Consider the following 23,812-nt stretch of genomic DNA (forward strand, 5'->3'; position numbering starts at 1 on the left):
CAAAGGGGTGGAGAAGTAGACTACAGTTTCTTGATGGCACAATCATATTGCACAGGAAGGGTTATGCATATCAGAACCATTATTATAATTATCTTCCACAAATGCCTATGAGTCAGGTGCTGTACATAGTACCAGTGATGGAAGACAAGTAACTCGTTTCCATTCTTGAGCAGGAGATGTAAAACAAATAATTAAATACATTTATTCAGATGATAATAGATGTTATGAAGAAAAAATAAAGTAAGAGAAAAGAGTGAAGGGACAGTAACCTCAGTAAAAAGGAAGCAAGGGACTCAGAAGGGCCCATCCTTCCCCAGATGCACTGATATAACAGATTAAACTGTCAAAAGCAACTTTATCAGAACTCTGAAAGATAGCAAAAGGTTTATTGCAGTCAAGCAAAAGCTCAGCCAAGGAAAAGGCACCTGAACTTGACAGGTGAGCTTTGTGACATTTTAACGTATTTTCCCCCATATTCCTCCCAGGCCCAGAAGCAGTCTTTACATGGCATCCTATATTTCTGGTGTGGGTTCCCTCCAGAAGGAGCAGAGGAGACCTTGTCTTCAAAGAATTCTATTTGTCTGCTTTGGTTTGTTTTTTGTTTTTGTTTTTATTTATTTTTTAATTGTCTTTTTAAAGAAAGATACATAGATCACAAAAAATGTTACATTAAAAAATATAAGAGGTTCCCACATACCCCATACCCCACCTCCCCCACTCCTACGTCAACAACCTCTTTCATCATTGTGGCACATTCATTGTATTTGATGAATACATTTTGGAGTACTGCTACACCACATGGATTATAGTTGACATTGTAATTTACACTCTTCCCCAGTCCATTCAGTGGGTTATGGCAGGGAACAGGTTCCATTTAGCTGTTTTGACCTTTCTGGGGACTCCCTGCTTGCCTTTGTATTGCCTACTGGAGAATATTCCTTGAAAACATTGAAAGGCAAATGAACAAGCCCTTGCTGCCTGGAGCAAAAGATAAGTTAAGGTAAACAATAGACACATTCAGGGAAAACCTGGGAAGGAAAAGTTAGGGAGTGAGGTACCTTAGGGAGTAAAGGCTTTGAAATGTTCCCTTGTGGAATACAGAAAACCAAGGATGTCCAAGGCAGAATGTACACTCAGAAAAGACCTGTCTTCTGTTGCTTCCCTCCATTTCACCACTTCTTTTTTGGTTTTCATTTTTTCTCTTTTTCTTCCTCTTTTTTTTTTTTTCTTCTATTCTCATCTGTCCAGCCCATAAATTCATTCTATTTTTTTTTCTATTTTGTTTATTTTTTCTATTCATCTGTTTGGCCTTTTAATTCATTCTATTTTCTCTATTATTTTGTTTCTTTTTTTCCTGTTTCACCTATCTTTATCCCTATTTCTTTGTATTTTTTAAATCATTTTTTAAACATATCACTTAGTTTCCTAGCTCTTGCACATTTCCTCTTCTACCCTTTTGTGCTGTTATTACTATTATTCATTTTCTCTTTTTATCTCTTTCCTTTTTCTGTTCCTGATATTTTTTTCCCATGGGAACACAGACAACTGCAAGGATATAGAATAAGAAGAATGAAGTATCAAAAATTAACCTTACCACACAGAAACAATAAAATAAAACCCTAGAGTAGAAAGAGAAGCTAACCAACACATTAAGCCCATCAAGATAAACAACAATGCCCAGACACCAACAAAAAGTTACAAACCATACTAAGAAACAGGAAGACATGGCCCAGTCTAATCAACAAACTGAAAAATAGGAGGAGATGCAGAATGTGGAACAACTAAACAAAGATGTCCAAACAAATATCTTGAATAAACTTAATGAAGTGAAGGAAGGCATAAGGAATATTAAGACATTGAGGGGACATACTGCAAGGATTGTGAACACACATAAAAAATAACAGACCCGATGGTGATGACTGGCACAATACAAGAAATGAAAAATACACTGGAAGCACGTAACAGCAGATTTGAACAGGCAGAGGAAAGAATCAGCAACATGGAAGACAGTACAATTGAAATCAGATAGTAGAACAGATAGATAAAAAGGAAAATCCAGCAGGGATTTAGGGATTTGTATGACAACAGGAAATGCACAAACATGCAAATTATAGGCAGCCCAGAGGGAGAAGAGAAGAGAAAGCGCACAGGAGGAGTATTGAAGGAAATGACTGAAAATTTCCCAACTCTACTGAGCGACATAGACGTTAAATATCCAGGAAGCTTGGTACACCCCAAACAGGATAAATCCAACAGGCCTACCCCAAGACATATACTTGTCAAATTATCCAATGTTCAAGACAATGAGAGAATACTGAAAGCAGCAAGAGAAAAGACATCCATCACATACAAGGGAAGCCTGATAAGACTAAATGCTGATTTCTCTTCTGAAGCCATGTAGACAAGAAGACATTGGTATGACATAGTTGAGGTGCTAAAAGAAAAAACTGCCAGCCAAGAATTCTTTATCCAGCAAAGCTGCCATTCAAAAATGAGGGAGAGTTCAAAATAGCCACAGATAAACACAAATTAAGAGAGTTTGTCAGTAAGAAATCAGCCCTTTAAGAAATACTAAAGGGAGCTCTGCAGGCTGAAAGGAAAAAACAGGAGAAAGAGAGTTGGAGGAGAGTGTAAGAATAATTAAGAATATAAAAAGAGAAATAAAACAACATATGACATACATAAATATAAAGAAAATATGGCTAATATAAGTAATCCCTTGAGAATAATAACACTGACTATTAATGGATTAAACTCACTACTCAAGAGATATAGATTGGCTGAATAGATAAAGAAATCTGACCCATCTATATGCTGTCTACAAGAAACCCACCTTAGACCCAGGGATTCAAGGAGGTTGAAAGTGAATAGCTGGAAAACAATCTTATAAGCAAACAATAATCAAAAAGGGCAGGATTAGCTATACTAATATCAGACAAAATAGACTTTAAATGCAAAACTATTGTGAGTGACAAAGATGGACACTAATATATTAGTAAAATGGATAATCTTTTAGGAAGAAAGAACAGTCATAAACATCTATGCACCTAAGCAGGACACCTCAAAATGCATGAGGCAAACACTGGAAAAACTAAGTGGAGAGATAGATGCCTCTACAATTATAGTGGGGGACTTCAATGCACCATTATCACTATTAGAACATCTCAACAGAGAATCAATAAAGAAACAAAGGCTTTGAATAATATATTAGAGGATCTAGACCTATTAGACATATACAAAACTACACCCAAATACAGAGGGATATACATTCTTCTTAAGTGCACATGGGTAATTCTCCAAGATAGACCATGTGCTAGGCCACAGAGAAAGTCTCAATGAATTCAGAAAGATTGAAATCATACAAAGTAATTTCTCTGACTACAATGGAATGAAGCTGGAAATCTACAAGGGCCAGAGAACAAGATTAGGCACAAAGATGTAGAAGTTAATCAACACACTCTATATATTAATGAAAGGGGTAATTTATCCAGAAGAAAGAACAATTATAAACATTTATTCACCTAACCAGGGCTCCTCAAATACATAAGGCAAACACTGGAAAAACTAAGTGGAAAAATAGATGCCCCTACAATTACAATTATAGTGGGGGACTTTAATACACCATTATCACCATTAGATAGAACATCTCAACAGGGGATCAGTTAAGAAACAGAGACCTTGAATACTAATAAGCATATAGAGAACATTAAATCCAAATACAGTGGGATATACATTCTTCTCAAGCGCACATGGATCATTCCCAGGATAGAACACATGCTAGGCAATAGCACAACCCTCAATAAATTAAGAAAGATTGAAATTATATAAAGTAATATCTCTGAGCGCAATGACTTAAGCTGGATATCAGTAATGGACAGAGAAGCAGATTACGCACAAAGACATGGAAGTTAAACAACACACTCTTAGACATGCGTCAAGGAGGAAATTGCAAAAGAAATCAGTAACAACCTTGAAACAAATGAAAATAGCAACACAATATATCAAAACCTATGGGATGCAGCAAAAGCAGTGGCGAGTGTGAAATTCATAGACATAAATGCCTACATTAAAAAAGAAGAAAGACCTAAAATCAAAGACCTAACTGCACACCTAGAGGAATTAGAAAAAAAAACGACAAACGAACTCCAAAGCATGTAGAAAGAAGGAAATAACGTAGAGCGGAACTAAATGAAATAGAAAGGAAGAAAGCACTGGAAAAAATAAAACCAAAAGCTGGTTCCATCAGAAGATTAATAAAATTGACAAGCCCTTAGCTAGACTAACAAAAAAAGAGGGAAGATGCACATATGTAAAATAAGAAACAATGAAGGGTATATCACTGACCCCACAGAAACAAAGAGTATCGTAAGAGGATACTTCGAAAAATTGTAAGTGAATAAGATGGATAATTTAGAGGAAATGGACAAATTCCTAGAAACATAAAACCAGCCTACATTGATGAAAGAAGAAATTGATGAACTCAGAAGACCAGTCACAAGTAATGAGATAGAATTTGTCATCACAAACCTCCCAACTAAGAAGACCACAGGACCAGACAGCTTCGCAGGTGAATTCTACTAAACATTCCAGAAAGAATTAACACCAATCCTGCTTAAAGTCTTCCAAGACATAGAAGTGGAGGGATCATTGCTTAACTCATTCTATGATGCCATCATCACCCTAATACCAAAGCTAAACAAAGATGCCATGAGAAAGAAAGCTATAGACCAATCTCTCTAATGAACCTAGATGCTAAACTCCTCAACAAAACACTTTGTAATCATATTCAATAGCACATCAAATAAACTATACACCATGACCAAATGGGTTTCATCCCTGGTATGCAAAGATGGTTCACCATAAGAAAATCAATGTAATACACCACACAAATGGATCAAAAGAGAAAAACACATGATCATCTTTATAGATGAGGAAAAAGCATTCAACAAAATACAGCACCCTTTCCTGATAAAATAGATAGGAATTCAAAAGATAGGAATAGAAGGAAACTTCCTAAACATGATAAAAGGTGTATATGAAAAACCCACAGCTAACATCTTATTCAATCGTGAAATGCTAAAAGCTGTCCCTCTAAGATCTGGAACAAGATGAGGATGCCCTCTTTCACCACTCTTAGTTAACATTGCATTAGCAGTACTTGCTTGAGCACTTAGACAAGAAAAAGACATAAAAGGCATCCAAATTGGAAAGGAAGAAGTAAAAATTACTATTTGCAGATGACATGATTCTATACATAGAAAGCCATAAGAAATCTACAACATAGCTTCTAGAGCTTATAAATGAGTTCAGTAAAGTGGCAGCTTATAAGATTAATGTGCAAAAATCAGTAGCATTTCTGTACACCAATAATGAGCAGTCTGAGAGGACATCAAGATAAAAAGTCCATTCTACAATAGCAGCTAAAAGAATCAAATACCTAGGAATAAGTGTAAAGATGTAAGAGACTTGTATGCAGAAAACTACACAATGCTGTTAAAAGAAATCAAAGAAGACTTAAACAAATGGAAGAATATTTCCTGTTCATGCATAGGAAGACTAAACATCATTAAGATGTCTTTCCTACTCAAACTGATTTACAGACATAACACAATCCCATAGAAATTTACCACAGCATTTTTTAATGAATTGGAAAAGCTAACTATGAAATTTATTTGGAAGGGCAAGAGTTCCCAATTAGCCAAAGACATATTGGAAAATAAAAATAAAATGAAGGAGTCACACTACCTGACTTTAAAACATACTACAGGGAAGAGGATGTGGCTCAAGTGATAGGGCTTCCACCCACCATATGGGAGGACCTAGGTTTGATCCCTGGGGTATCCTGCTAAAGAAGAAAAAGAGAAAGCACGCCTGTGTGGCAAGCCAGTGCTCACATGGTGAGCTGAGTGCCCACATGTCAAGCTAAGCACCTGTGTGAGTGTCTACGCAGCAAGCTGAGTACCCGCACAGTGAGCTGAGTGCCCATGTGAGTGCCCACGCAGTACCCGCACAGCAAGCTGAGTGTCCGCATGGCAAGCCAAGTGCCCGTGCAGTGAGCCAGTGCCCATGCAGTGAGCCAGTGCCCACACAGGTGAGTTATGCAGCAAGATGGTGATGCAACAAAAGAGAGACAAAGGGGAAAGTCAAGGTGAATTGCAGCAGAAACCAGGAACTGAGGTGGCGTAGGTGACAGGGAGACTCTCTCCAATCAGAGGTCCCCAGGATCAAATCCCAGTGAATCCTAGAGGAGAAAAGAAACAAGAAGAGAAGACAAAAAGAAATAGATATAGAAGATCACACTGCAAATGGACACAGCAAAAACAGCATGGCAGTTCAGGGGGGAGGGGGAAAATATTGCTAAAAAAATAACATACTACAGAAAAGCAGATGTGGCTTATGTCATTAAGCTCCCATCTACCACATGGGAGGTCCTGGCTTCGGTTTCTGGTGCCTTCTGGAGAGGACGAGCAAGGGAGTGAGCTGGTGCGATGGACCGGTGTGGTGAGCTGACACAACAAGATGACACAACAAGGAGACACAAAGAGGAGGGCGAATGGGAGATACAGTAAAGCAGGGAGCTGAAGTAGCTCAAGCCATCAAGTATGTCTCTCCCACCACATGGGAGCTGCCAGGTTCGGTTCCCAGATCCTCCTAAAGAGAAGACAAGCAGACACAGAGAGTACAGTGAGTGCAAACAACAAGGGGTGGGCGTAATAAATAAAAATAATAATTCTTTTAAAAAAAAATTACAAAACAACAGTGGTTAAAACTGCACGGTATTGACACAAGAAGAGACATACTGACCAAGGGAGCCAAATATAGATATTTGATATAGATCCTCGGGTATACAGTCAGCTGATACTTGAAAAGGCCACCAAGCCTGTTCAACTGGGAGAGAATGGCCTCTTCAGCAAATGGTGCTTGGAGAACTGGATATCCATATCCCAAAGAATGAGAGAGGAACACCATCTCATACCTTATACAAAAATTAATTCAAAATGGATCAAAGATCTAAATATAAAAGTTAAGACCATAAAGACTTTGGAAGATAACATAGGGAAGTGTCTACAGATCTTGTATTAGAAAGTGGTTTCATGAACTTTACAACCAAAGCAGGAGCAATGAAAGAAAAAATAGATAAATGGGATCTTTTCAAAATGAAAAACTTTTGCACCCCAAAGGAGTTTCAGTGAAAAGGTAGCCTATTCAATGGGAGAAAATATTTGGTATCCATGTATCTGATAGGAGCCTAATATCCAGCATATATAAAGAAATCCTACACCTCAAAAATAAAAAGACAACCCATTTTTACAAAAGGGCAAGTGATTTGAATAAACACTTCTCCAAAGAAGAAATATAGCTGGCTAAAAAGTACATGAAATGATGTTCAGTGTCACTAGCTATTAGGGAAATGCAAATCAAAACTACAGTGAGATATCATCCTACACCCATTATACTAGCGGCTATTAAAAAACAAAGAACTACAAGTGTTGGAGAGGAGAAATGGGAACCCTTATTCCCTGCTGATGGGAATGTAGAATGGTGTAGCCATTGTGGAGGACAGTTTGGCGGTTCCTCAGGAAGCTAACTATAGAACTGCCATATGATCCAAAACTATATACCCAGAAGAATTGAAAGCAGGGACACAAAGAGATATATGCACACCAATGCTCCTAGTAGCATTATTCCCTATTGCTAAAAGTTGGAAAACTCAAATGTCCATCAACAGATGAACAGATAGACAAATTGTGGTATATATATATACAATGGAATATTACTCAGTTTAAGAAGGAATGCAGTATTAACATGGATGAATCTTGAAAACCCTATGTTGGGTGAAGCAAGCCAGGTACTGAAAGACAAATATTACTTAATGTCAGTGATATGAATTAAGCAAATTTGGCAAACTCACAGAGCTAGTGTCTAGAAGATATGTTTATAGGAGATAAAAAGGAAGAAAAAGATTGTGAGCCAATGCCCATAGGGGCAAAATCTATGGTAAGGTGGAAAGGTGTAGTTGTGCAGTTGGATGGGCATGATAGTGGTGTAGTGATGCTGTTGGGTTGGGCATTGCTGCTTTGTTGTGGGGTAGGGTGGGGGGACTGGGTTGGATGATCCATGGAACTGGGGGAGGGGCTGGGGGAGGGAGTGGGTGAATACTGGGGATTGGTAGTTGAAACTACAATGTTGGAAAAGCTCTCTTGGCAATATGACAGGGAAGGGTTACTGGTTTGGGGTGTTGAGTAGCTGACATTTGGGATGGGGCACCCCTGGGCCAGTCTTCTAGAGAATGTGAAAGTGATAATTTTGTTTTAGTGTGTTGTGTTGATGGGTGAAGACCCACATTGTGAGTGGGCAAAAGGTTGCGGGAGGGAGCACGTGAATTCTGGGAATTAGCAGGTATGTGGTTGAAACTACAATGTTGGGAATGTTCTTTTGGCAAATATGACAGGAGAGGGTTATTGGTTTAGGGTATTGGATGTGGAGGAAATGCTGTACAGGTCGCACCTCAGGCAGGCCTCTTGGGAATGTGTGGGAGTTCATCTTGTCATAGTCGGAAGGTGTTGGATTCCCATCTTGGGGAGTCCTGCTGTATTCTTGAATAGAGGGACGTAGTCTCTCAAGAGCATATGCAGTGCTTCGTAGGGGAGAACAGGGCTGTATGTCAAGCCCTAAAAGTTGTTGCAAGTGACTATGAGTCTTGTTCTTCAAGGAGTGAAACTTGTTGATTGCCATGGGTCCTGAGGGGAGAGGGAGGGAGAAATAAAATAGATGGAACATGGAGCATTTTGGGGGCTATGGAAGTGTTCTACATGATCTTGCAATGATGGATACAGACCATGTTAAATTTCATCAAAATTTATAAAAATGTATAGTCCTAAATGTAAACTATAATGTAAATCATTGACCATGGTTAGTAGCAATGTTTCAATATTTGTACATCAGTTGTAAGAAATGTACCATCCACATGTGAAATGTTATTAGTAGGGGACAAGGGAAAAGGAAAAGGAGGAAGATGTTGGAAATATGGGAATCCCCTATATTCTGTCCGTGACTTTCTGTAACCTAAAGCTTCTTTGAAGACAAAATGAAAAAAATAAGACACTGGGGAAATAAACAGAAGAAAATCTTACTGTATGTACAAGATAAAAGATCTCGAAAAGTGATAAAAGACAATGTCAAAAAGTTTTTTGAATATTTTTCTCATTTTTTATTCCAAATCTATTTAAATTTTTCATGTTTATTTTAAAAATTATTATTTCATTTTCTTATTGTATTTGGCTATTTTGATGGTTTCATTTTTGAAGAACTTTTTTTTATCATGGAAGGGTTACAACTGTGATGGGAGAATCATTGGTGTGTGGTCTCAGTGATGGGGGATACGTGGGAGGAGGTTCACCTGGGGTGTACCTATAAGGCATATAAATATTTTCAGGTTTGTTGCAATTGTCATTGCTCCCATAGCCGCTTAGCGCGCCATGCTGCCCGCAGCAATGAGCGCCGAGGTTAGTCACTTTGTCTTGGATGCTCCCCCAGGTACTCCAACCTCATAGGGCGGAGGCTCTTGGGAGAGGGGACAGACCATGGAGGTATTACACATGCCACACAGCAACCACACAGCAACCACACAGCAAAGAGACTCCGGAGACTGCTTAATGGGAGAAAGCAAGTCCGTTTATTGAAAGGGGGGAGGCTATTTTATACTCTTTTTGAAGGATCGTGTAAAAGGTTGATTGGATGATATTGAGTGAAGTGAGTCGCACGTCAGAGCTCTAGTGCTGGTTGCTGTGCCCTTATTGGATCTGTTCTCGCTCGGTTTCAGTTGCCTTTTCCTGGAAAGGGGCTGGGTCATTGCCCCAGGCACTCTTTTGTTACTTTCACGCAGTTTACTGTCGCGCCGTTTGCCTCAGGCGCCATTTTGATAGCTCTAGGCGCCATCTTCCGTTAGGGACTTTCCCATGTGGGGAATTCCCACAATTCCTCCCTTTTGTTTTTAGGCAAGTCGAGGTGACTTATGTCAAGGTGACTGTGCCTGTCTTAGGTTGCCCTCCTCTGAGGATCTTATCCGTCATTGGCTACCGGCCAAGCTCACTGACCATCAGACCTTAGTTGGGGGCTACCAAGCTTTGAGCGGTGGACGTATGACTATACGTTCACTTTAGGTAGGGCAAGTTTTGGGCATGGGATGTTCATAAGGGGGTGTCATTTTGGGGATCTGCTTGCAGGAGCCGTTGATAAGGAGCAAGCTGTAATTGAAAAAAGGTTAGTTTTTGTCTTGTAGTTTCTTCTGGAAGAATTTGATAAGACAGGGTGCTTTAAGGAGAAGAAAAATGATTAATATGAGGGGGCTGAGTATGGGGGCAATCCATGTCATGAGAGGGGAGGAGAACCAGTTGTAAAACGAGTTTTGGTTTGCTTGGTGTTTTGTTAATTCTTCGCGTAGCTTATGTAACTTCTCAATGTTTCATTCCACTGTGACAGAGCTATTTATATAGTAGCAACATTCCTCTCGGAGGAAGAGACAAGTTCCTCCCTTTTCAGCTATAATTAGATCTAAGGTTTTGAAGGGTTACTTGGGCCAGGGAGGTTAATTGGTTTTGCAGAGCATTGGGAGAATCTGCAGTGGCTTGGATTATGGTGTTTAGTTGGTCTGAAAATTGTTGGGTGGAAATTATGGAGTGGCTTAATGCGCCAGTGCCAACTGCAGCTCCCGCTACAGAGGTGGCAAAACCTGGTCCCACCAGTATGGGGAGGAAAGCAGCTCTTTTCTGTTTTGTGGGGGCAAGCAGAATTTGCAGCTCTCCCTGTTCATATAGGGTGAGTTGCGGGGTGATAGTAACAAGTATTCAGGGTCCTGGAATAGTGGAATTTGGGCAGGTGATTAGGGTGTGGTTGCACCAGAAGTGGTAGCCGGGTGGTGCACAGGTGTTTTGTGGAAGGGTTAGGTTTGTGGTGCATGGGGGTGGAGGGGTTGTTCTGTCTTGTGGGGAAGGAAGCAATATTGTCTGCTTTCCACAGTGGAATATTAGATATGGGGGGCTCTCTGGAGGAGGTGTTGGTAAGGGATAAATTGTTGGGAGGTAAAGGTACAGCAGCCAACAATGGGCGGTTGAGGACAGTGCAAAGGAAGCAGTGGAGGGGGAGGGAAAGATGCCAGAGGCATTGAGGAAGGCAAGCGTTTTATTGAGGATTTGAATCCAAGTAAGAGAGTCATCGCCCTGAGACTTAGGGCGGTATAAGTTGAGAGTTTCTTTTAGATTTTCTTCAGCTTGCAAGATTTTTTGTTTTGTTTGTGGGAGTAGTTTGGATATATTGTAAAGAGCGAGTTGTCAGTATATTTTTAGGAAGCCTGAGGGACGAGAGCACCAGCCATTATATAGTGCCGCTTCAACTCCTAAGGCCCATATTGGGTCCTCGGGGTTTCGGATGACTACATATGCGGTGTTATTGGCGAGGGAATAGTAGAATAGGCATTGTGGGTTGATGGGGGGTTTTTGGTAACCATTACAGAGCAAGGGTTTATTTAGCAAGCAAGAATTGTAAGGGCATCCTCCATAGATTTTATTGTAATCGTATTGTGTGCAGTAATTTAAGGTTTGTTGATGGGGAAAGCAGGCATAAGGCCCTAATTTCAGTGTGATGGAGGTAGGTTGTATCGGTATAATGAGGGGGCCATGGCAGGTGGGCGCAGGAGTAGGGCAGGAGAAGCTGCCAATTGGAAGATTTTTTACCTGATGTGCAGTGGCGATGGTTTCTCTGATTTGGAACTTCATAACATATGTTTCTCCATGGATGCAATGGAAGAAGACGAAGAGGAGAACAAAATTCTTCATGGTGTGGGTTTGGAGGCCGCACGTTGAGATGTTATGTAAAGTCAAGCAGAGCGGCTGGGGATCCAGACAGGATTTTCAGAACCTTCAGGAAAAACACAGGCAAACCTTTGACCCTGAGTTAGTAGTGGGAGGAGATTCACACAATAACCAAAAGAATATTAAATTCCCATCCTGGGGAACTCTGCCATATTCTCTAATGGAAGAGCAAGAATCCCCCAAGTACAGGGGCAGTGATTAGTGAAGGAGAATAGTCCATTGACAGGCCCTTGATATTGATGACTGTAGTAATGAACCTTTACTTTTGAAATTGAAAATTAATCTAGTATTATAGGGTGCCTAAGAGTTAACTCCTGAAAGCCTCCTTGTTGCTCAAATATGGCCTCTTTCTAAGCTAAAATCAGCATATAAATGCTTTCCCCCAGCACCACCAACATGGGACATAACTCCTGGGGATGAGCCCTGCTGGCACTGAAGGATTACTACCATGCACCAGCTAGCAATCCAACAGAGAAAAGACCTTGACCAAAAGGTGAAAAGGGTAAAGACAAATGAATTTTTATGACTACGAGACTTCGAAGTGATTCAAGAAATCATTCCAGAGGTTGCGCTTAAATGCATGTCTTAGCAGGATCTCATTGACTGCCAATAAATAGTGGGGCTCCTGAGGGCTCTGGAAACGTCCAGACACTATAGGCAAGGCAGTCAGCTCAGGAGTTTGGCACCCTGCCAGCGGACCTTACTTTGAAATTTATGCTCCCTAGTGTGACAGAGTTGGACTCAATTGTGGTTTCCTTGCACATTGCTCTTCTGACCCTTCTATTTGAACCTATATTTAGTACTAGAGTTGATAATTTTATGTCCAAGAGACTTAAATCTTTGGGCTGTCCATGTACCAGCTGGGCCCTGAATCTCAACAGAGTTGCAACAGCTACTCTCCAGTTCATTGGACTCGTCCAGGACAACTAACAAGGAGAGATTGATGAACAGTGACCTTCCTGAGGAACAGAGAGAGTCTACAACTGCAAGCAAGATCGTCCCATCCATCTATCCTATGGAATCCAAGCCCCTTCTAAGAGGTGGATTGGGCATTATCATCCCAGAATCCTCAGGACTGGGGAATGAATGAAGGACTAGAGTAGACTTACTGGTATTCTACTATAAATTTACTGTGATTCTAGCAATGGGATAACTTATGTCATTGATGTGGAGGCAGTGGCCACTGGAGGGCAGGAGAGGGAAAAACAGGTAATATGGGGGCATTTTCGGGACTTGGGAATTGTCCGGAATGACATTACAATGGCAGATACAGGCCTTATATATCTTGGCCAAAACTTAAAAAATTGTGCTGAAGAGAGTGTAAACTACAATGTAAACTTTAATCCATGCTTAGTGGCATTGCTCCAAAATGTGTTCATCAATTGTAACAAATGTATCGCACTAATGAAGGATGTTGTTAATGTGGGGAAATGTGGGAGGGGTAGGGAGCAGGGCATATGGGAATCCCTTATATTTTTTTGTAGCATTTATGTAATCTAAGTATCTTTTTTAAAAAATTAAAAAATATGCTAAAAAGAAATGTATCAAAGACCTAATTATAAAAGCTGTAACAATAAAACTTCTGAAAGAAAATGTAAGGAAACATCTCCAAGATCTTTTGGTAGGTGCTGTTTTCTTAAACCTTATACCCAAAGCACGAGTAGCAGAAGAAAAAATAGATAAATGAAACTCCTCAGAATTAAACAGTTTTTTACATCAAATGCCTTTATTAAGAAGGTGAAAAGGCAGCCTACTCAATGAAAGAAAACAGTGGCAAGCAACCCAATTAAAAAATTGGCAAAAGACTTGACATTTTTCCAAGTTGGAAATACAAATGGTCAAAAGTACATGAAAAGATGCTCAACATCACTAGCTATTAGGAAAATGCAGATCAAAAAAACTACAATGAGATATCATTTCATGACTTACAGAATGACATTATTGAAAACCAGAAAACTGCAGGTGCTGGAGGGCATAAGGAGAAATAAGAACACTCCTTTACTGTTGCTGGGAATGTAAAATGGTGCAGCCGCTGTGGAAGGTAATGTGGTGGTTTCCCAGGAGGCTAAATACAGAGCTGCCTTATGATCTGTCAGTCTTGCTACTAGGAATGTATTCAGAAGAACTGAAAGGAAGGACGGGAACAGCCATTTGCATACCAGTTTTCATAGAGGCATTATTCACAATTGTCAGAAATCGAAAGAACCCAAGTGCCCATAACGGATGGATAAACTAAATGTGGTGTATATATATGATGGAGTACTATAAAGCTGTAAGAAGAAATAAAGCCAGGATGCATATGACAATGTGATTGAACCTTGAAAACGTTATGTTGAGTGAAATAAGCCAAACACAAAAGGACAACTATTGTATAGTCTCACTAATATGAAGTAAATACAGTTAAGTAATTTCATGGAATTAAACTATAGAATATAGGATACTAAGAGATAGAATGTTGATTGAGAAGGGGGAGCTAATGCTGAATGGATATATAGTGTTTAATAAGGTTGATTGTAAATGTGTAGAAAACGTTGATTGTAAGACATTGTAATGAGTTTAACTGCTAATTTATAAATGTGATTTTGGCTGAAAGAGGTGGTTTAGGGAGGTTTATATCAATTGAAAGAAAGCTGGAGGCTAATCTAGGCACTGTAGAATACAGCAATTTTTGTGGTGGATGAGGAATGTGATTATTAGTACAACTACAAGAGTGTTCCTCTATTACATGGTGTTATGTGGCAATATATGGGATAAAATCTAATTAATGTAATTTATAGTCTCTTGTTAATATAAATCTTAGCAGCAATGGCAAAAAAGGTACTATATCAATGCTAAGGGTCAACAATGGGGGGGTATAAGACAGTATGAAAGGATCCTTCCTTTTGGAGTAATGGAAACATTACAAAATGGACTGAGATGATAACAGCATAACTCTGTGATGAAACTGAGAGCCAATGAGTGTATACTCTGAATAGATTGTTTAAGGCAGGGGACCATATAATACAGTATATTTTGTGATGGATGTTTGACACTGGTCAGCAGTACAAATACAATAACATTCTTTGATGACCTATAACAACTATGCAATACTAATACATGGTGTTATTAACAGAATAGTTTGTGGGGAAAATATACCAAATATAAACTATGGACTATAGATAGCAGTAATATTATGATGATACTCTTTCATAATTTGTAACAAATGTGTCACAACAGTGTAAGGTGTTGGTGTTAGGGTGATGTATGGGAATCCTGTATGATATGCATGATATTTTTGTAAACTCAAAATTTCTTTTAAATATGTGAACCAGTGTAATACATCACGTTAATAGAATGTAGGAAAAAACATGATCATCTTAGTTGATCCAGAAAAGGTATTTGACAAAATCCAGCACCCTTCATTGGTAAAACACTCAGAAAATTAGGGACACAAGGGACCTTCTTCAACATGGTAAAGAGCATTTATCAAAAATCCATAATTGAAATCATACTCAGTAGTGAAAGACTGAAAATTTCTCCACAACATCTGGAAGAAGACAAGGAAGCCTACTTTTGCCAGTACAATTCGCCGTTGTACCGGAAGTTCTAGGCAGAGCCTTTAAGCAATAAAAGGACAGAAAAGTAGAAGTAAAACTATCTCTCTTGGCAAATTATATGATCATATATAGGAAATCTTAAAGAACCTACAAAAATATAGACTGTTAGAGCTAGTAAATAAATTCAGCAAAGTTGGAGGACATCACATCAATATAAAAAATCAGTTTTTTTTATATACACTAGCAGTGACCAATGAGCAATCCAAAAAGGAAACTGAGAAATGAATTCCACTTAAAATAATAACATCAAGAATAATAAAATACTTAGGAATAAATTTAACCAAGATGAAGCAAAACTTGTACATTAAAAACTGCAAAACATTACTGATAGAATATAAAGAAAACCTAAATAAATGGTGTGAGAAACAAAGATTAGTTTAGTTTTCACATAAAGGAAGAAAATATTGATTAATGTAACCTGGCAGCCTACTGCCTCAGTCTCCCGCTCCTGGGTTAAATAGCAACAAAGGAAACCAGCTTAAGCCAGTCCTATAGGCAGTAAAAAAAATGCCCAAGAAAGAGCTAAGTCAATACCAATTCAGCACTAAATTCCATTCCTTATTTGGCAAAGGGGGGCAGGTAAAAACTAAAGTGGGTTGGAATGTGATGGGGGAAGTGGTTAATCACAACCTTTTGCATGGGAAAGTTAGGTCTTCTCGGATAGGCTGTAACTTCTGAAGTATCCAACCTATGGAGAAACAGAGGAAGGGCTTGTGTGCTAGGTTTAGGGGTATGAATTGTGTCACTTTTCTTTATTCGGTGCGCCAGCCACGTTTTCTGGTTGTGTGCCCCTTCTTGCAAGATTGAGAATAAATTCTTTTCTTCTCCACAATCGGGTGAGCCTTATTTTCTTCCAGAAGATTTCTTTCTAACAAATAGAAAGACATTTCATGACTTAATATTGTTAAGATGTCAGTATTATTCCCCAAAGCTATCTACAGATTCAGTGAAATCTCTATCAAAACTGGATGGCCTTTTTTTTCAGAAGTAGAAAGCCCACTTAAAATTCTTCTATAAACTCAAAGGTCCCAAAATAGCCAAAACAAACTTTAAAAAGAAGAACAAAGTTGGAGGACTCATACTTCCTGATTTCAAAACTTACTCCAAAGGTACAATTATCAAAACAGTGTGGTACTGGCATAAGGATAGACATGGAGATCAATGGAGTAGAATACAGTGTCCAGAAATAATCCCATACTAATAGGGAAAGAATAGTTTCTTCAACAAATGCTGGGGCAACTAGTTACCCCATGTACAAAAAAAAAGTTGGACTCTCACCACATACAAAAATGTATGTGGTCATTTTACAACATTCAAAATGGCTAGGTAACTAAATATAAGAACTAAAACCATAAAGTCTTAAAAGGAAATATAAGGATAAATTTTAAAGACCTTGAATATGCAACAGTTTTTAAGATATTATGGCAAAAGTACAAGCAAGAAAAGAAAAATCTAGATAACTGAACCACATCAAAGTTAACTTTTATTCTTCAAAAGACACAAAAGGGTGAAAAATGACCCACAGAATGGGAGAAAATGGTTGTAAATCATATATATTTGGTAAAGGTCTAGTATCCCGAAAACATAATTTTTACAACTTGACTACTAAAAGACAATCCAAAAATTGGCAAAGTACTTGAATTAGACATTACTCCAAGAAGATAGACAAATGGCCAGTAAACTCTTCAAAAGATGCTCGTTGTCATTAGTCCTCAGGGAAATACAAACCAAAAACCCAGTGACATGCACACTGATGTTAATAGTGGCACTATTCACAATTGTGGAAAGATGGAAGCACCCCAAATGTCCATCAACAGATGAGCTGGTAAACAAAATGTGGTATATACATTCAGTGGAATATTCTTCAGCTGTGAAGAGGAATGAAGTTCTGATACATGGGACAGATGAACCTTGATGCCTTCATGCTGAATGAAAGAAGCCAGACAAAATCACAAATATTGTATGATCTCACTGATATGCACTAATTAGAATAAGCAAATTCATATAGTTAGAAAGTAGAATGAATTTCTAAAGGCCATGGTAGGGTAGGCAATGGGGAGTTAATGCTTAATTGGTACAGAATTTCTGTTTGGAATGATGGGAAAGTTTTGGTAATGGATAATGGTAATGGTAACTCAATATTGTGTATATAATTAAGACCACTGAATTATAGATCTGAATGTGGTTAAAGGAGGAAATTCTAGATTGCGTATATGTTACAAAAATTTTTTTAAAAGGCATCCATAGGACTGTACAGTGTAAACAGTGAACACTAATGTAAACTATGGACTATAATTAATACAATTATTATAATATTCTTTCATCAATTTTAACAAAGGTACCACACTTACGCAAAATGTTAATTGGGGTATATGGGAACTCTGCATTATTTTTCTGTAAACTTACAACTTATACCAAAAAAAGTAAAAAAAGAACAACAAGCCAACAGTAACATATTACTTCACACCTTCTAAGATAGTCATAACAACAGCAACGAAAATGGAAAAGTACAGGTGTTGGGGAAGATCTGGAGAAATTAGAATACATAGCTCATGCAAATGTAAAACAGTGCAACCACTGTGCAAAACAATTTGGTCTTTCCTCTAAAAGTGTAAGATAGAATTACCATATGACCCAGAAATTCAACTCCTGGGAATATATCTAAAAGAATTGAAAACATGTTTGAAAAATTATACATGAGTATTCATAGCAGCACTATTCACAAAGGTCAAAAGGTAAAGAGAGCCCAAATATTTATCACCTGATGCATGGACCAAAATGTGGTATATTGATATCATGAAATAATATTCAGCCCCAAAAAAGAATGAAGTGCTATATGCTACAACGTGGATGCACCTTCGTTGTTTCAGTATTATGCTAAGTGAAAGTAGTAAGATAACAAAAGACCATTGTGTGATTCCGTTTATATGAAATAACTAGAATAGGCAAATCCATAGATACATCAGATGACTGTTGCCAGAATCTTGAAGGAGGGAGGAATATGGAGAGCCTGCTTAATGGGCACAGATTTCTGTTTGGGATGCTTACGAAAAAAGTGGTGGTAGTTGCACAGCATTGTGTATGCATTTAGTGCCACTGATTTATGGACTTTGAAGTGGTTAAATTTTAACTTTTTATGTATTTTACTACAACACAAAATACACAGAACATTCTAATTCCCTTCAACCGGTGATTCTCTATCTCTTTTTCCACTCCGTTTGCCAGAGGGATAGGTACATTCCTGTCAATAGCAGTGGAAACTTAAGGCTGTGATTCTCCTGTGGGTGAGGTAGAGATGAGATCGAAATAAAATAGGAATGGGAGAGATATGTTTATCCCTCAAAGATTCTGATATGTCCTTCCTATGGAAGAGTGCACATCTATTGAGAATCAGTGCTAAAGTTATTCTTTGGAGAATGTGACCATTAAATATGCTTTTGTGAAATCATGCTAGCCAATTATCTGGTTGTTTTCTCACATCAAATTATAGCCTTCTGTTTAATGACTGACTTATTGTACATTTGAAATATTTATATGATAAATTTAACCAACATGTAATTGTAATAAAAATAGATTTATGTAGATGCTACCTTTTGAAAAGATGTCTTTTGTGGGGAGTTAATAGAAAAATGTAAGAAAGATTTTTCTCACCATTTAATTTAGCATGTGAGCATTTTGGTATGCAAATTCAAACTTAAGCTACAATTCAAAATTTAAATTAATATATTTTCACACTGAGAAAGTAAATGTGAATGGACATTATAAAAATATTTAAAAATTAAATGCTATGAAGTAGAAAACTCTTTAAAAGATGTTTAGCTTTCCCCAATTACTGTAATTATAAATAACAGTTTATACATGCTATCTCTCATCATAGCATGTGCCTGAGAAATTAGCAAATTAAATTAAGGCAGCGGTGTTAAATACTTGTGTGCATATGTGAACCTAGTTTTTTTTTTACATCATCTTATTTGGAAATGGAGCAGGCTGGGAAATAGTCACACTGATTCTGTACTTAGTTTTAACACTGGGAAAGAAGGTTAGGGAGAAAAGAGGAGGATGACAAGAGAAATAAACTATTAAGGCTCTCCTTTCTGCTCTCTATGCTCTTCCTATGTAATGCTTAGGATTACAAACTGCCCATGTGTAAACCTGAATTAAGCTAAGACACATATTGTAGCATCTTCAAGGGAGTTTGCCAAATACTAGATTTAATTGGTTTCCTAACTTCTGAAATAATATTCCAAATGGTACTGGTTCAAGGCCCAACTGATGAAAATTTCAGTCCTGAATTTAGAAGGAACAGATTGCTAAGTTTTGAAAAATTTGGTGACTTGTCTTGGTTGATGGAGTAATCTATAGAATATTTTATATTTGCCCTTATATTATGAACAAAATTAGCTACCAAAATTTTGATCTTAAATATTTCAGACAACCACATTTTAGATGGTTGTGACATTCAGAACATTTTAATTTTTGAGAACCACAGAGAAAAATGTGAGGAGTTTGTAAGAACACTGATATTATGTATCCTTTGCCTCTACTTTCCAGTATTTGCTCTTGCCAACACTCTATTTATCCTACATCTAGACAACTAACAAATGAATAACATTTGCTTGTTTAGCAGATCTTGTGGAGGTACCCAAATGAGTATAGTTTTGTTGAAAACTGACAGTAGTGGACCCTCTTTTAATTAACAACTCATGGAAGAAATGGGGAAAGTTATGTTACCAGAAAAAGATCAGATTTTTTTTTCATAGTATAGTAATTCAAATAGTAGTCATGAGCAGATTTTCAAAAGTGGTTATTAACCAAATTCTCGTTCCCTGATAGAGTATGTAGAAAGAGTGTAAATGTTCACCAAATAATATTTCTTACTGATTAAAAACTTCAACTTTAGCAATCTACCCTAATATTCTAATACACTAATCATATTGAATTTACAAGAAGATTGTTTGACTAAATATTTTCTCCTCTTATAAAATGTGTTTGAACAGAAACCAAACTCACGGAAAATGTACTTATCTGGCTATGGTGTAGAGCTAGCAATTAAGAGTACAGAATACAAAGCGTTGGATGATACCCAAGTTAAAGGTAAGTTTTCTATCTCTGTACTTGAACAGAATGAAAATATGGAGACTTACCTACTTCTGTTTTTTAATAAATGTAATAAATAAATGTATCGATGGCTTGAGACTGGGTGAATGTGTTCCTTAGTGTGGAATTTATTTTAAACTAAATGAAATACACTGTGCTTAATATTACTGTGTTCTCAAGAACTTTATAAAATAGGAACCAGTATATTATTTGCTTATAACCATTTTCAGCAACACATAAAAATTATATGTAAAGCAAACTGAAGTACTAAATAAGGCTGCTTATGGCTAGATGTGACTGCCTAAGGAGGTCAGAGTGGCCCATGGTCTGCCTAGCCACCATAGACCCTAAGGATATCAGTATCTTAATAAACTTGTCACCCACTGATTACATATTGGCTTAGGAAACTTTGAAGTATTTGTTTATAATAAATTCAGGATGCTTTTTTTTTTGGAGGAGAATGGGAGAAGTATTTGTTTAGATGTGGTAGGTGATTAGATTTTTGATCTATAAACAGATATCCATCCATAGTTTTATAAACTAAAGAATTGCTCAGAACAATTATTATGGAAGTCTTGTGTTAACTGGTCATTTGAGCCTTGGTTAAGAGTTTTTAATTCATTCATTCATATGTCGCTCCTACTTCAACTTTGTTTTTCTATTCAGGACCTGGGCATGGATGCCCTGCCTTCATCATAGACTTAGCTCTCTCTGCTTCTACTGAGTGTGCTTCAAATAAATTCTGTATTACTGTAATTTAAATACTTTTTGTTAATGAATTACTAAAATGTATAGTAAAAATGCCTAGATTTTATAGAGCTTATATGTAGCTTTACAATGCTTTATAATTTAATATAATAGTCATGATAGCAAAATAAAGCATTTTCTAGTTGTCCTTAGACTTTTCTTGAAAGTCAGGTAGTCATGAATATATTGTCTATATTACAGATTATGTACTAAATTCTGTCAAGTCAGCCTTGTCCATGTATTTGGAATTATCTCCTCTTCTCCACTCCTCTAGTTCAGTTCTCATTTTCTCTGCATACGTGTGTATCAGACTTCTAACTGGCCTTCTCTTTGATCTTTCATCCTCAATGACCTCAGTTCCCAACCCCACCAAAAATAGATTGATCATTCTCTTCTCCACAGTGCTTTTGTAATAAATTTCTTGTGACTGAAGTCTGACTTTGTAACTCCAGTGTTAAAATACTTTATTAGATCCTTGCAACCTCCCATATAAATTCAAAATACTGTAGCATAGCTAACAAAACTTTTAAAAGTCTGGCCTCTTTCTGCCTTATCACTCTCACTCAGTGCTGTCTCATTTGTACAGTGTGGTCCTGCAGTACTAAATTATACAGAATAATATTACCCTTCCTGGATGCCTCTGTGCTCTGCCAAGCCTTTATGACCTCTAGTACTTTGATCTTTTAGTATATGCTCTTCTTAACTGCTTGCAAACCTTCTACCCTTCTCCTACCTCTTTCATCTTATGTCCTTCTCCCCTTTTAGGTCTTAAATATATAGATGTTAGTACCTCAGATTGCTGCCTGTCTTCCTGCTCTGTAAAGAGATGGTTTCCCCTTTTCTATATTCTGTACATTCCTGCACCTTTTTAAAAAAATATTTTATTGTAGTAAGTGATAAAAAGCATGAAATTTTCCATTTTAACCACATTTGAGTGAATTATATTCACAGTATTGTGCTATCATCCCTCCCCCTGCTTATCATCACCTCAGACAGAAACTACTCACCCATTAAACTGTAACTCCCTCTTCCTTCCTGTCTTCCTAACCCAGGCAACCTATAAACCACCCTTTGTCTCTATGAAGTTTGCTTCTTCTAGGTATTTCATGTAAGCAAGATCATATATTGTTTGGTTTTCTGGGGTTGTTTTTTTTTTTGGTCTGGCTTACTTCACTCAACATGATCTCTTCAAGGTTCATCCACATTGCAGCATACATTAGGACTTCATTCCTTTTTAGGGCTGAATAATATATTCCATTGTATGACTGTACTACATAGAAAAGCTCTCTACACACTATTAAAACTGTTTATTTGCCTCTCTTCCTTTCCACCAAGCAAGGTTTGTGTTTTTGTTTCTTCCTGTTGTATATCCCAGTAGATATCAGTCATCATAGTAGGCAGTAGAGAAATGTCTAGCCAATGAATGAATGAAAGGGAGGTAAAGGAACGCTACACTAAACCACCCATGAATTTAGTCATAATGCTAGAGATTCAGAACTTCTGAAAAGTAAGAAGGGAGAAAGTGTAATTGATGAGCTGGGCCTCTCTAATACACCTGAGAGTGAGAGAGCAACCCCATGCTGTGAGGGTTCACAAATCCTTATAATTCCAAAATACTCCACATACATGATTTAACACACTGTAAATTATTTGGTAAGTAAAGGAGAAGGGAAGAGAAATGACTACAAAATACTATATGCTTACTTTGAAGCCAAGAGATTTGGTGTCTTCCTAAAAGATTGCTTGCTTATCTTTAAAGTTACCAGAGATTATTAAGAGATTGGGTACTCCAGCCTTGCTTTAGAAATAAACCCAGTGGGAAGCTGACTTGGCCCAATGGATAGGGCATTCACCTACCATATGGGAGGTCCGCAGTTCAAACCCCGGGCCTCCTTGACCCGTGTGGAGCTGACCCATGCGCAGTGCTGATGCGGACAAGGAGTGCTCTGCCACGCAGGGGTGTCCCCGGCATAGGGGAGCCCCACGTGCAAGGAGTGCACCCCATAAGGAGACAGACGCCCAGCGCAAAAGAAAATGCAGTCTGCCCAAGAATGGTGCTGCACACACAGAGAGCTGACACAACAAGATGACGCAACAAAAAGAAACACAGATTCCCGGTGCCTCTGATAAGGATAGAAGGGGTCACAGAAGCACACTTAATGAATGGACGCAGAGAGCAGACAACTGGGGGAGGGGGAAAGGGGAAATAAATAAATAAATAATAAATTTTTTTTTAGAAAAAGAAGTAAACCCAGGATTTGCCCCAGACCTTTGATTTATCATTTCTAATTATAAAACAGAACTTCACTATGAAAAAGTCTTTAAACCATTTATATGGCTATTAAATATTTAGTAACTCATGCCCATTTAAAAAGAGAACACATGCAGAAATACAATTGTGTGCTCATGCGTGTTTCATTAATCTGGTCCATGAAAGAAAAACAAGGTGAAATAAATGGAATTTCATTTCAGTTGAGTTCTTCTAATTTTTAATGGTATATT

At 37.8% G+C, this 23,812-nt stretch overlaps 1 protein-coding gene across 1 annotated transcript in view; it reads left to right on the forward strand.

The window, feature by feature from the left end:
• The window catches only part of UGGT2 (UDP-glucose glycoprotein glucosyltransferase 2), a 287,143-nt gene that overhangs the window by 73,745 nt on the left and 189,586 nt on the right, over positions 1 to 23,812 (forward strand). The window contains exon 6 of the mRNA XM_004463565.5: positions 20,464 to 20,560. Coding sequence (XP_004463622.2) covers positions 20,464 to 20,560 — 97 coding nt within the window. The remainder of the gene's footprint in view (positions 1 to 20,463; positions 20,561 to 23,812) is intronic.

The sequence above is a fragment of the Dasypus novemcinctus genome, chromosome 15 (assembly GCF_030445035.2).
Source record: "Dasypus novemcinctus isolate mDasNov1 chromosome 15, mDasNov1.1.hap2, whole genome shotgun sequence".
NCBI classification, from domain to species: domain Eukaryota; kingdom Metazoa; phylum Chordata; class Mammalia; order Cingulata; family Dasypodidae; genus Dasypus; species Dasypus novemcinctus.